We start from the raw sequence: 14,898 nt of genomic DNA, 5'->3' as shown, positions 1-14,898 counted from the left end.
TTAAAAAAAACTAATTATAGAAATAGGAAGTATCTGCAATTCTAAATATAAAGTTTGCTTTCAAAAGAACTTGAATACACTCTTTCTTTTTACTTCTTGGCTCACTCTAGGTCTACAACAACAGGGTATTTTTAGAGTTCCCGGATCTCAGGTTGAAGTCAATGATATCAAAAACTCATTTGAGAGAGGTATGAACTAGCCTATGATTATTGCAGTGTTGTTTGAAGTAGGGCATAAATCTGGTAAATAAATATTAATGCAATTGTTTTTACAATTTAAGTACTGAGGGACATCAAGGAGTACATGTAGCAGAATAATGCATTCAGACTACAATGTGTGAACCAGCTGGTGTACTATCATTCCTCTGGACCTGGTTTCAATGCAGAATTCATCCTAGGGATATGTGAAAGAGACAGTGGCCTTATAGATGTGCAGAATGAATTTCCTTATCAATAAATTTGTGTCTTGTTTTGGATTCATCCAGGTCTGATTATGTTTAGGGAAAGAAAAAGTCATGATTATGTCATAAATATTAAATATAAATAAATAAATAAATATTAAATAAATATTAAATATGGATAAATGGTGACATATGTGGAATGACCTCAAATGGCACAAAAAGCAGTCTTCAAAGAACACAGGTCCTATGGGTTTAAAATTCTTTACACTGGTGACCATGATAATTCCTTATGTGCCTCGACAAACAGAATGATACTGCTCACCGATTAATTACAAAAAATAGGGATAGTAGAGTTTCCCACCCAAAAGTGGCTCGCTGGGAAAAGTTCTTGTCTGGTGCTGTTCATGAGAAAAACCTGAACAATATGCCTCCTCCTGTGCCAGGATCTGAGGATCCTTCTGTTTCCAGAATCAGAACTTCCTTGGTTCCTAAACTCTTAAGACTGAAGCTGACAAACATGGGTCTGATACAAAACCCAGGGATGTCTATGAGTTCCTCTCCCACATCCGCTGAATGCAGCTCTTCAGAACAGCCTTCCAGGAAGGTACATCACAAATATCCAGACAATCATCTGAAATCAAACATTTTTTCCAACCGCTCCTGTCCCCAATTTATGGACTCAAGTTCCATTCAAATTGCCTTTGGAACCAGTTAAGAAGGCAACTTCTTTTCCTAGAATGCCCTCTACATCTGGTTGCTCACCATTCTTCTCCCATTCCATGTTGGAGGGTGAAGTGCAAGATTTAGAACCTTTGATCCCCTGTTATCCACCCAATTCCCTCTTTCACCATATGGATCCACCACCCCAACTAGATCTGATGGATTTGTATTTGATGTCCTGATTGGCGTACCCAGGAGAGTGTGACTACTAAAGCCAGGGTTTGGTATCCATACACTCATCTAATTTCTGACCAGGTACAGACAGGTTGTTTCCCTCCCGATGATCCATTCAACACTCAGTGCCATTCATCAAAAAAATACGTAAAGTAGATATGGTAGACAGAAAAATTTGCTCCTCTTCCCTCAGCTTCAAATTGCCAATTACAAGTGCATAATAGCACAATACCAACTCTTCCTTTGGGATGGCATTGCACCATACTTGGAAAAAGTACCAGAGGTCAAGTGAAAATTAGCAAAATTGTTAGCCTTAGAGGCATCCAAACTCTCCAAATGTCACATCTCCCCTGCAAAGCATTCTGCTGACTGTGCAGCTCGCAGACTCACAACTGCCATTGCCACTCCTGGCTGAGGTCCTCTGTGCTTCCCCACAAGACATGTGCCAGGATCAAAGACCTTCCATTTGAAGGCATGGACCTCTTCAGTGCTGATACAGATGAAGTCCTCAATGAAATGAAAAAAGACAAACACACCAGCAAGACCTTAGGGTTGATTTCCTCCACACCTTCCAACATGAACCCTAGATCAGGCCATACTACTCACTGGCCAAAGGGCGAGGACTTCAGACTGATGTTCAAGCTACTTTCAAAAGTCCGAATATATAACCAATTCCAACCTCTCACTCAGCAGAGATTCACTAACCCTTGAAGCAAAGCAAGCCCAAAATTAACCAATCTTCTCCACAGGGTTTTTGACAATCACTGCCCAGTTCATGCCCAGTTCATAATCTAACAGAGGGCTTGACATCCAATCAGATCACTTGTTAAGACACCAGCCTTGACTAGTGGGTTGTAACCATCATGACGAAGGGCTGTGAGACAGAGCTTACCTCCCTTCTGTCATCCAGCCCACCCTGTTCCATGCCCAGAACTCCTAGCAGAGGTTCACATTCTGCTTAACAAGGGGGCAGTAGCTGAGGTATACCACCAAAAGATCATTGCTTGAGTTCTACTCGACATACTTTTTACTCCATCAATATTAGACCTGAAAGGTCAATACAAAGAAATCCAAACTATGGCCCTCAAAAGATAGTATCTTCCATAGACTCCATAATAGGTTTCGTTCCAGCCATGGTCTTCTACTCCCTCAGAGAGGGTCTTAGCGATCAGAATATACTGGCAAAGAATGCATTTCCAGTCAGCAATAATGATACTGCTGAGGGACAATGGCCATAATGGTGATCCCATATGCATGACCATGCACTCGCCCCTTTACAACTGTGGTTTGTCAGAGATTTCAACCCTCTCTAGCATGATCAATCAAATAAGTTTACCATCCCAAGACAGGTGCTATGGTCTCTTCAGTGGTGGACCCAATGCAATAGTCTCTTAGAAGGGCTCCCTTTCTCCTCACTACCAGAAATCACAGTCTCCTTGAATGCCTCCTTGCTTAGCTGGGGCACATACGTCAGCCACATATTGACCAGTAGAGCATGGTCATCCCAAGAAAGGCTCTATCACATCAACATGTTAAAGCTCAAAGTCATACTCAGCAGCCTTGTAGCCCTTTGTGCCTATCTGTCAGGCAAAAATATACAAATAGCCACACTCTTACAGCCATGTTTTATGTAACTAAATGTGGTGGCATGTCTTCAATAACACTGTGCTCCTTTGCTAGTGTGAGATTGGAATTTCAACACATATACCGTATATACTCGTGTATAAGTCGACCCGCATATAAGTTGAGGTACCTAATTTTACCACAAAAAGCTGGGAAAACTTATTGACTCGCGTATAAGTCGAGGGTGGGAAATGCAGCAGCTGCTGGTAAATTTCAAAAATAAAAATAGATACCAATAAAATTACATCAATTGAGGTATCAGTAGGTTAAATGTTTTTGAATATTTATTTCAAAGAAAAGGAAACAGTAAACTGGCTCTGTAAATGGAAAAGAGGGTCAACAAGAACAATATGGTATCAACAATAACTTTAAAAGTACAAAAACCTTAGCTCAATCAGCAATCAAGCTAAAACACAAGAGTTAAAATCACTTCAAGGCTAGATTCCTCATCATCATCCTGTATGTCCAAATGTAACTCAACTTAGATTTTGGAGGGATGGCCATCAGAAATGGAAAATCTACTGTAAGAAAACCATTTTGTAAACAATGGGGGATGGTGCACCAACACAGGGATCAATAACTTTGGATCCCCTGACCCAAACTTCACCAAAACCTGGCTGGCGTATCTTAAAAGAGACTCTCCATAGCCTGGATACCAGCCAGGTTTGGTGAAGTAATTGGTCGTTCAGAGGGTCCAAAGATTCCATGTGGACCCTCAAAAGGGTAACCCCATCTACTAATAAGCTCCCATTGAAAACAATGGCGGAATGGGTCACTATCCCTTTTGGGGGTCCATAACTTTGGACCCCCTGAACCAAACTTTACCAAACCTGGCTGGTATCATCAGGCATGTCTTCTGAGGGTACCCTGAAAATTTGGTGTCGCTAGCATAAAAACTGCGCCCCTGCTGGCCGGCAAATTAAAAACACACACAAAATTTTAATGACCCGCATATAAGTCGAGGGGAGCTTTTTCAGCATTAAAAATGTGCTGAAAAATTCGACTTATACATGAGTATATACGGTACTCAATATTACAGCCGAAGATGACCTTGGTAAAATATATGTTCATTAGATGACCTTGAGACATTTCTGACCACTGGTTTACCCCCAAACTTAATATGTTAATCATGTAACGAACTGCCATGGATCAGCCTTGAGCATCAGAAATAGATGCTGCAAATGATACACTTATTGATGATGCTTTCTTGTATTACAAGACAAGCAGACGTATTTGAATTGTTTTTGAAATGAAAACACTGGAATAAATATGAAATGGCAGTAGTGATACACCTTCAGAGATTTACAATTCTCACTGTGACAGGTACTTAAAATGCTACTGTTCATAGGTTTTTTTTAATATCATACAGCCCAGTATGGTGCTATTTAAAATAATGTTCTGTGTTAGGTGAGTGGCTGAAATAAATGACTGTATTGCCATAATGAAGGCTGCTATTTTAGTCACTTCAGGCTTAATTTCTATAAGAGTTTCTTGTCTAATCTTGAAGAAGAACCCAGCGGTATAAGAAAAGCTTTTGTCTTTTCAGGTGAGGACCCCCTTGCAGATGATCAAAATGAACGTGACATTAATTCTGTTGCTGGGGTGTTAAAGCTATATTTCCGGGGTTTGGAAGATCCACTCTTTCCTAAGGAAAGGTTTCAAGACTTGATTTCTACTATAAGTAAGTACCATCAGTGATAAAGCAGGCCTTTGTGCTGAGCATTTCATTGTATTTTTAAACTCCAATTTTTAAACTCTAGGCTCTTTTTATGTGTATTATGCCTCAGTCGCATTGCATCATATGTTTGGCATGATGCTGAGCACAAACACAATCACAGGCAAATGTAGGTATGTAAGATGCCAGGTTTTGTGCATATGTGTACTGTTTGATGATACACCCGAACGGTCAGAGTTTTGGAACCCATGTCTAGACATCTTGAATTAGGTGAGCTTTTTAAAATCTCACTTTGCATTCTGTTCTTCATCTTGAGTGTACAAATTATAGTATGTCTTTACTTGTTTGATGTTATTTCTAGTGTGAGAAATGCTTATTATGCCTATTGTGGCTTAAATATCACGGCAAACCATTTTTGAGTGCCCTCACCAGTGGTGTAGGGGGGCAAAATGGCACCTGGGCCCCGTACCCCCTGTGACGCCCCCCCAATGGCAACCTGCACCCCCCACTTACCTTAGTTCAGCTGGCTGCTCTTTGCAGCCGGCTGAACTCCAGGCTGCTCTGGACTTCTGCCAGGCCTGGCAGGGTTGGGGAAGGGTGTGAGGGTGATTTTTCATCCCCCACATGACCCCAATGGTGCACGCCCTGGGCGCACCCCCCCCCCCCGGTTCTGTGGCACCTACACCTCTGGCCCTCACATCCAAGCTGCTGTCCTTCTCTTATTAAAGAAAAAGGCCAGAGCTAAAGTATGCAGTTATTGATACAGCTAAGAAGGAAGAAAGGTTTAACAGAGCTCAAGCTGAAGCTTGAACTGCAGCACAAAGAAAGCTGATTTGATTTGCCTTGTGTGGAACGCCCTTATGCCAACCCCGGGTTGGGGTCTTTAGTTGTCCTTCCTTTCCTTCATGAGTGGTGGTCTGCCCATACTATGGCCAGGTCTCATGCAACTATTCTGAAAACCTGGGCCTCACATCTGCCATGCCCTGGGGTTGTCCCCACAGACTGATGCTGGGGCTGGGTCAGGTCAGCCTCCTATTCCCTCACTCACCTCCTCTCTCTCTCTCCCTCTCTGTTCTGTCTACACTTGTTACCACTTAGCTCTCTAGCTCTCCCTCTCCCTTTCTCTTCCTCTTGAACTTTCTGTTAAATACACCTTGGAGGGGTTGCAGCCATATTGGGAAGATTTGTTTACAAATGTATATGCCTAATGTTCTTTCCCTCCACCTTCCCATATCCCTAGAAAATAGGATAATGATGTAAACATATACCAAACCTCATTTTTTTTAACATGGGCAGAATACTACCACATAAATATCCATGTATTCCTCCTGGTGCATTGGGTGCATTGCAAGCAAGAATCTGTGATCATCTTGGTTCTGCCTGCCCTAAAGCAACCATTTCTGATCCTTGGAAAGTTTATTTTTGGGGTCAAAGGACCTGTGTGACTCAATACCTATGTGAGTCATCAATCTGCAGTGTGTGTGTGTTGGGGCGGGGGGAAGGTTGTGTGAGAGAGAAACTGCTCCTTTTTGCCGGTTGCATAATCAGACCTCTGCTGTGACAGAACTCCCATCCCCAGTGCAGCCTCCTGACCTGTATGGCTATTACTCTACATGGTTCCAATGATCTTGGAAATAAAGTTTTCTGAGGGTCAGAAGTGGTTTTTGGTGGGAGAGGAGAGCTGGGAAGACCCGCGGTCATTAGGGCTTTCCACAGCAGATCACTGGATCTGACCTAGTGAGCAGAAAAAAGAGGCTGTCCCACTAACAGCAAATGATAGAAGAATATAATATTGTACCAGTGGCTTATTCGGACAGTTCTTTGGGATTTGTAGGGAATGTGCCGCCAACAAATGCCTGAGAACTGGCCCGTTAATGGTCTGGGTCAGATTTTGAACCTTAATGGGCTACTGTAAATTCTTATATTACAGAAATTGAAAATCTTGCAGAAAGAGTGCATCAGGTCCAGCAAATCATTATTACCTTGCCACGAGCCGTCATCATTGTCATGAGATATCTCTTTGCTTTCCTCAACCAGTGAGTCGAGTCACTTGCTTCTTATTTTTGACTGAATTGAAAATTCCCTTCCCTGCTCAGTGCTCTCTCTCGTTCATATCCAGCGCTTGGGCAGAGGAGTGTTTGTGTATCTTGACTGCCTGTAGAGGGCTGTTTGTGTTAACAGTTGATGATTTGGTGGCGTAGCTGTGGGTTGCTTGTATTTGCAGCTTGTCGCAATACAGTGATGAGAACATGATGGATCCCTACAACCTGGCCATCTGCTTTGGACCGACTTTAATGCACATTCCAGATGGACAGGATCCAGTGTCCTGCCAGGCTCACGTCAATGAGGTCATCAAAACCATCATAATAAACCACGAGGCCATTTTCCCCAACCTCAGGGAGCTAGAAGGACCTGTCTATGAGAAATGCATGACTGGCGGGGAAGAATACTGGTAAGGAACATGGAAATGTGTGCCTTTTAACATCTTGATGGTTTAACGATTTTTAAAAATTAAACAAGAAATACTCCACTAAGGTATCTTATGTTTTGTTGTCAGTTGAGATGAAATTCAAAGTATGTTATAGGTATACTGCTGTGACCTAAATGGGCTAGGTTGTTGTTTAGGATCCATGGATGCATGTAGTAAAGAGAATTGTTTCTGTCATGTTTCATGGTTTGAAATAATTTTGACAGTTTGAAATAATGCCGGTTGTTTCTTTTGGAAGCTCAGCAACCTGTGGGCTGCAAATATTTGAGCTTACGTATCTTGTATACTACAAACACTCTTTCTACCCTCCAGATCCTCTAGTACAGGGGTAGGGAACCTGCGGCTCTCCAGATGTTCAGGAACTACAATTCCCATCAGCCTCTGTCAGCATGGCCAATTGGCCATGCTGGTAGGGGCTGATGGGAATTGTAGTTCCTGAACATCTGGAGAGCCGCAGGTTCCCTACCCCTGCTCTAGTATGAGCAAAGGACTTAGGGGAAAGACAGGGTCTGACTCTATAGCAGTTTGGAGAAAGTAAGATAGAGGAGACTCCAAACCTTCATGTAACTTAGAGGACCTTTCGCATCAAGCCCTGAGTGGTTAAGAATGGTGGACTGTAATCTGGAGAACCAGATTTGATTTGCCATTCCTCCACATGAGCAATGGACTATAATCTAGTGAACCACGTTTGTTTCTGTGCTCCCCCACAAGAACGCTGTTGGGTGACCTTGAGCTAGTCACAGTTCTCTCAGAACTCTTTCAACCCCACCTACCTCACAAGGTGTCCATTGTGGGGAGAGGAAGAAAAGGAATGTGTAAGGTTTTTTGAGATTCCTTACAGTTGAGAAAAGTGGGGTATAAATCCAAACTCTTCTTAGACTGCAGGGAATTAACCTGGGGCAAAATATAATCTTTGGCCTTTCTCTAGTAGATAACATACCTTATTTAAGTACATAGACTATTGGCATGTAATATATTTTAGTGTGTAGTATTTTTAAAATGAATTTACTATTAATCATCTGGCTAGGAAAATAAGCTTCCTATTTGACACTTCCATGAATGTGTAAGGTTAGATGGGTACAACCTGATTTGTCTGCTGAACTTAAGCAATATGACCCTGTATGTTGGCAACCCCTAATATTGTGAGCAGTTTTATTTCACCCCTCCTCCAAGAAGCTTAGGGCAGCAGTCATTGTTCTCCCTTTCTCTTTTTATGGTCACGACATATCCATGATGTAGGTTGCTTGCAAAGATACAAGTAGCAGAAAGGCCCACAGATTATATGTCCACTAATGCAAACTTGAACAATTTTTGTCAGATCAACATATTTGTACCATTCCGAATGCACAGGTTGCAGTTTGTTTGTGCATCCGGGGAACGTTGACTTTTTTAAAGGTATGAAGCAGATTTAACTTAACCCAAAATACAACCTATCAATGGAGGTTTATTTTCCCCATGCAAGTGATAAGAGAAATAGTTTATTAGAATGAGTGACCGATGGAGAGTTCACTTGATTAGACTGCACCATGTTTTACTGCTGATTCTGTCATTGCTGGATACAAACCTGAGGCCAACAAATATACATTAAAAGAAAAGCAACAACAGGATTACTCTTTTTAATGATCGTTTCAGCAGTAGTAATGAATTTAAGTCTTATCATTCAGAGTTTGAGGAAACAGCAGTAGTAATGAATTTAAGTATCATGTAACACAAGAGGAAGCAAATAAAAAATTGTAGGAATCATTATTTAGTTTTACACACCAACAGTTTCTCCGTATTTCTACTGGCAGGGCCAGGTATAAATGTTTCCTCTATTGAGTCAGTTGGCGTAACATTTGAATTGGCTGCAGACTTTTGGCAAGGAGGAAAACGTATTTGGCCCAAAGTGTAAGAGCAGAGTGAGCCACTTGTAGTAGTCATAGGGTACCCAGACTCCTTTTCCTTTCCTCCTTAAAATAACTGCTGTGAAGAGTTGGGACGCGGTGGCTGGCTTTGTAAAAAGACTTGTAGGAGGGAAAGGACTAGGTGTGGCTGGTGGCAGTGGGAGCAGAAGGTGATGGACATGATGACAGCTTGACTTGCGTGTCTCCTGCCCACCAGGCAAGCAACTGATTTTTCGAGAGAACTCTCTGGGGGCACTGTAATCTAAGAACAAAACTCTTGGGTATCTCTTTACGGTGGGCTTAATAAAATACACCAGCCAGAAGGAGTTTCCACTAAACCTCAAAGTGTAACCAACAGACTGGCCCTACTGATTCATAAGTCAAACAGCAAAGCAGCGAACAGGAAATAGTTGAACATTTCCATCATTATAAACTTATATTTCAGCCCAAATAAAAAAAAATGGGTTCAAGTTTCTTCCTTCTTCTTGGCACAGTCTGCTGTGAAATTAATACTCTAGATCTGGAAAATGTGTCTGCATTGTTTATTTCTAGAGAGAAGCATTGTTCTTTTCAGACATATACTACAGGGAAATAATCATGAACAAGTCCCAAACAACGGGTTTAGGTTGGAGAGGGGGTTGGTTTCTCTTTTTACATTTTCAAATGCAGCTTTGGATAAAAATCTGGTGGTTACAAAGACCTTTCTAATGAGCTTAAATACAAAATGAGAAGCGATTAAAATTGAAATGTTTGGAACTAATCTTGGGTTTTCTTTCTAATACTGTAACAGAATAGATGTCAAGTTATTGCACCCGACATGTGTGCAAAGTTGTGTTTGTGTAGTTGTCTAATCTCTTTTGAACAGGTTGAGTTTTCAGTTTGAGATTTAAGTTGTTAAAATTGTGAGTTGTATGGACAATACTCTAAAAACCTGCAGTACTGAGAGCAAATTCAGAATAACTTTAGGGCCGATTACCCACTGGTTCTCTGGCGCACAGTCGGACTGTAAGTGCATGGGGGCAAGAAATCTTGTCCCAACGCATTTCCTCTTTGGGTTGCGCTAAGAGAGGAGGCGTGTCAGGGCAAGATTTCTTGTCCTGACATGCTTTCTCTAGCCCCGCACATGTTTCTTGCTTTCTATGGGAAAAGCAAGAGCATTTCTGGCGCGACCTTTTGCGCCAGAGCAGGGAGAGGGCGGGGAACAGCATGCAGTGGGTAATCAGCCCAAGTTACCTATGTTTTCTGAGTAGCATTGAATTGGCCTCTTGCTCTCCCTCCTTTTAATATTCATGTATATTTGCCACATTTTTGTTCCAGTGACAGCCCACACAGTGAGCCAGGCGCCATTGATGAAGCAGACCATGACAACGGCACAGAGCCGCACACCAGCGATGATGGTGAGTGCAGAAACAAGCAGCGTAAAATTGAGTCTAAAAGAAGCTACTGAGATTTGCATGGAGAACATCAGCGTGCATTTTCTTCCTAATCAAATTATCCTGGACTAACATATGGCTGTTCTGCAGGGGAATATGTCTCTGTGTGTTTGACAGCGCAAGAAATATACTGATAAAGTACCTTGATAGACATAAAATCGAAATAGGCCATGTGGAAGCATATCAGATTACCTGCTTTATTTGTAATTTCATTTTAGAGCATTATGGGAAGTGTCTTTATGTCAGGTTAACAAAGCTATCCTTTCCTTTTTCTATTTGGCATAGAAGTAATTGTTACGAAAGGATAAATGTGCTGTTGGAATAGCAGTTAAATACTGTTACATCCTAGGAAATCAGATTGAACTGGGAAAGGAAACTGAATTCCAACCCAATTTCTACCATTTGGCTAAACTGTCAAAGTGATGGATTGTCACTGATTTCCCATTTGGCTCGCTAACCTTTTTTCCATACCTTTGCCATGACTAGAAAAGAACAGGCTCAGAGGAAAATTCTGAGCCTGTGCCTATAAATTTGAATTAGCTTTCCAGGAATTGGAAAGGGTTTTTTTTCCTCGTTATATTTGGATGTTTTCTGAAGGCTACTCAGAAAATCATGATTCGCAATGCTAAGACATCTGGGTTGTTCTGGCCAGCTTCACCTTTGCTGCAAAGGACTGTCTCACAGAGACGGAGAAGGATTGGATCAGGGGAGTAGCCTACACATATCTGTTTCTGTTTGTCATACAGCACATGCAAACACATTGATTTTCTGGCTTGCAAAAGGCGCCAGGTTCGGGAGAATTCCTTTGGCTGGTGGCAGCTCATACCAACAATGATTTTTTATAAAGTGAGAGGCAGGGAGAGTTGAGTGTTTCCTGGAGGATTAGGAAGTAAACTTTTAAACATAAGATTGGTGACTGGTGGAAATGGGGGCTTTGTGACAATGCCTTTCCTGGATTGCAGTCCGTCCAGTGTTATTCCAGTGTAAGACCATCCCAATGTCCTTGGGCACTGGCCCTCCCAACAGCTTCAGTGCTCAGCCCAGTTGTGGCCTGCATATGGCAAGCAGCAGCCCCAGGAGACAACACTGCCTGGGGAGAAAAAGGGAGGTGCCTGAAGGAGGCCACCTGCCTGCAGGGGCGTAAGTGCCTAAAATGGCACCTGGAGCAAGCACAATGGCTTGCCTTGCCCCAGTGCCACTTGGGCAGGTAAAGTGGGGGTTCTGGTGCCCACCTCCTGGCAACTGCACCCCCACCCATACTCCACATGGAGTTCAGGAGCAGGGGAGCAGTTGGATACTGAGCTGACTAGTGCAAGCTCGCCCCGACCCAAACTCCACATGAAGTTTGGAATGGGGCAGTTTGAGGCTGGGCTGGGCAAGTCCAGCTTTAAACTACAGAGCTTGGGGAGACAGAGCTAGAAGTATAAAGCTGGAGCCGGTCAGCCCAACTGCTCAGTTTGATCCTGGTCTCAGCATGGCTTGGATCGAGGCAGTTTAAAGCTGGACCCAGGCAAGGCAAGGGACGCGGGTGGGGGGGGGGGTGTTTGGCTTGGCAATGCACCCTCCACATGACCTGCCTAAGTGGTGTTTGGGGCTCCAGCCCCCTCACACTCCTCCTAATTATGTTACTATCTGCCTGATTCTGCCTTTCCCCAGGCAGCGGCCGTGCAAGCAGCAGTCCTGGGCTGCTGCCATCATCCTAGTACACCTGGCCTGCCTGCCTCAACCTTCCACCACAAAGCTCAGGCAGCATCTGTGCTGGCAAGTATAACAAGGAGCTGGCAGAGAAGAGGGTGCCTGGTGGAGGCTGCTGCCATCCTGCCAGTGCAGCAAGTTGAAGCCCCAGGTGGCACTGTGCAGGACAAAATTAATTTCAGCAGCTCCCTGGGTACAGAATGAACCTCCTCACTGGAGCTAAGACTTCTGCTGTCAGCAGCTTTTCTCTTGACCTCTGAGAAGTGATTTACTCATAAAGACCCGCCTGAACCAAGACAGGGAAGCTTCTTAGTCTCCTACCTCTAGAGAAGATGGGAAATGGGAGGAGAGGGGCAGGAACAAAGAGGAAAAGGTAAGGAAGACAGGCTTAACATCACCTGTCAGCCCAACTTTGTTTGATCCTTATGGTCACTGTGCCTTTATGTATTCTCTCTCTTGAGCTAAAGAACCCCCTTGGAACTGCTCCTCCAAAGCTAGACCCCCTTGCCTGCCTTCTTTACAAAGAGGAGGGGGGCTCCACTCAGGAACTGCCACACCCTTTCTTACTTTCCTTAGGCACAAATGATGTTCTCCTCTGCACAAGTTTTCCTCCTTTTCCTTTTAAGAGGAAGACAGTAAAGCAAAAATTGGGCAAAAAAGGAGGGGAGGAAAAGGCTTGCCTCACACTGCTCAACTTTCTGGGGGACGTTCTTGTTTCACACTTGTGCAGAGAATATTTTTGGTGGTGATGTCCCACACATGTGTGGGTGTGGTGAAGTGGGGACCATCATGTTTACAGGGATGTTGGGAGAGGCCGCACACTGTCATTAGATGTTTTCTAAGGTGGGTGTTGGCCGGCAGAGGGGTGCTGGAGGGAAGCAGCACATACCGACCATTAGTCCCTTTCCTGTCTTGCCCGCCCTCTTTGGTCTTCCAACTTGCCCTTATGGACATGTGTAGTGGGAGAAGCAGTGCCTTACCTTACCCTTGCCATGGATGCTAGGTCAATAAACATAAATATATTCATGTCCATGTCCACTCCGCTTGCAGGAATTGAAAACAAGCCAATGCAGTGGAGTAAATCTTCATTCTTCCCGCTAGGTTTGCTGGCTGACTGTGAGGCAGTTCATTGCCTTGGATTATAATGGGCTCAACACATGAAAAAGGACATATGCTGGACCTTCTTTTCTGCACTGAGCAGCTTTCTGTGATCTGACTAGGGGGATGGAATTTTGGCCCTTGACGTGACTATTTTCTGAAGGTATAGTTGAGGTTGCTGCCTCCTCCCTGCCTCCTCCCTGCCGGCCCTCCCTCAGAGATGAGTGGATCCTGCTGGTTTCCAGGTGGCTCTGCATGGATGCACACTCTGTCTAAATCCTGCTAGTCAGTTCAAAGGAACTTCAAAGAATGGGCAAGGCATATATCTCAGTGTTAGTGAGACTCAGTTTGAAATGAGATTTATATTTGGTCACACTGTGGAAGGGAGAGCAAAGTCATAGTTCTCCGAAGGTACCAATTTAATCAATTATATTCCTTTCAGTTTGTCAATTGCATCTTTTTATCAAATCATAGATTTCTGTTTTCAATGGACATTGTTCCCTGAAAACAACATATTACAAGATGAAAATGATGGTAATGAATCACAAATACAGCTGTCTTCCCATAGTACCAAGGAGATACTTTATCTCAATAAAACCTCTTTTTTTCCCAGAGCAGTAGAACAGTGGTTGGCTAGCCAGTTTTAGAAAGATTCAGATGCAAAGATGCAATAAAATTTCTCCTGTACAGAAAGGAAGTAATATATTGGTGTTGTACACACTTTTAAAGCATACTCATGCATATTTCATTCTACTAAAGAACTTGGGCATCTGTGAGAAATAATAAAACTTGGAGCCACATGGTGCCATTTAAATGTGTTTATTTCCTGGATTCAAAGAACATGGCTGCAGAATCCTACCTCCTGCACAAGTTTGTGCAAGGCTGCCATGTATTTACTAAAAGCACTTCTAACATTAATATTTTTCTATTGGTGCTACACATGTACAGTGCCTCCTGTCCTATTGACATAGATGCCTCTAATTGCTGATTGGTGCAAAGATGGCATGAGAGGAGGAGAGGAGACAAAGGATAATTCATATAATTGAAGATGGATCTTTCAACGAAGGGTGGGAGGGAGCTGTCAACCTTAATTTTTCAACACTGATGACAAACCGGCTACTTTAACTGAAAAGTCAAGGCAAGCAAGCTTCCATTTAGGCAATTTTATGCCTGAATGGTTACATTAATAGTTCAGATTGGAGTTTCTGGGTGATTAACCATGACACAAGCATGGAGAGGAAGAGCTGTTTTGTTTTATGAATTTACATACCCTTTTTCAGTACTCCTGGTGTGTAACCCGCTCTGAAAAAGTCAATATTTCATCCAGACCTCGAGGCTTCCAGAATGACCACCACTAATATCTCATTCTGAGATTATCTTCTATTGATTCTGCTGGTTACTTCCTAATGCTAACTCAATTGAGCTAGCCAATATTGTTGCCCTGGATGGATAGGGAGAACCACTGAATTTTCTTCCAGCAGCTGCTCTGGTTCTAAAAATGGCCAGGAAATCTCCTTAGGAAGTTCACAATTGAGACAGTGTGGCTTTTGTCAGCTTGGCATCTGGTAGTCATAGACAAACTGCCTCTGAATAAATGGCAGTTCCATGTAGCTTTCATGATAAATTCTACCCTTTATGGTGATGATATTTTTAAAAAGGTCTTGAGTTAGGCTGGAGATAGATGACAAGGAGCAGCAGTGGCGTAGTGG

The 14,898-nt window shown here is 43.0% G+C and overlaps 1 protein-coding gene across 2 annotated transcripts in view; it reads left to right on the top strand.

Moving 5' to 3' along the window:
* The window catches only part of SRGAP3 (SLIT-ROBO Rho GTPase activating protein 3), a 232,850-nt gene that overhangs the window by 195,442 nt on the left and 22,510 nt on the right, over positions 1 to 14,898 (top strand). For both annotated transcript variants that reach the window (XM_048487752.1, XM_048487751.1), the window contains exons 14-18: positions 111 to 188; positions 4,464 to 4,598; positions 6,523 to 6,628; positions 6,817 to 7,044; positions 10,281 to 10,360. In XM_048487752.1, coding sequence (XP_048343709.1) covers positions 111 to 188; positions 4,464 to 4,598; positions 6,523 to 6,628; positions 6,817 to 7,044; positions 10,281 to 10,360 — 627 coding nt within the window. The remainder of the gene's footprint in view (positions 1 to 110; positions 189 to 4,463; positions 4,599 to 6,522; positions 6,629 to 6,816; positions 7,045 to 10,280; positions 10,361 to 14,898) is intronic.

Source organism: Sphaerodactylus townsendi, linkage group LG03, assembly GCF_021028975.2.
Source record: "Sphaerodactylus townsendi isolate TG3544 linkage group LG03, MPM_Stown_v2.3, whole genome shotgun sequence".
NCBI classification, from domain to species: Eukaryota; Metazoa; Chordata; class Lepidosauria; order Squamata; family Sphaerodactylidae; genus Sphaerodactylus; species Sphaerodactylus townsendi.
The sequence above is the reverse complement of the archived record's forward strand: the minus strand, read 5'-3'. Positions and strand labels throughout refer to the sequence as shown.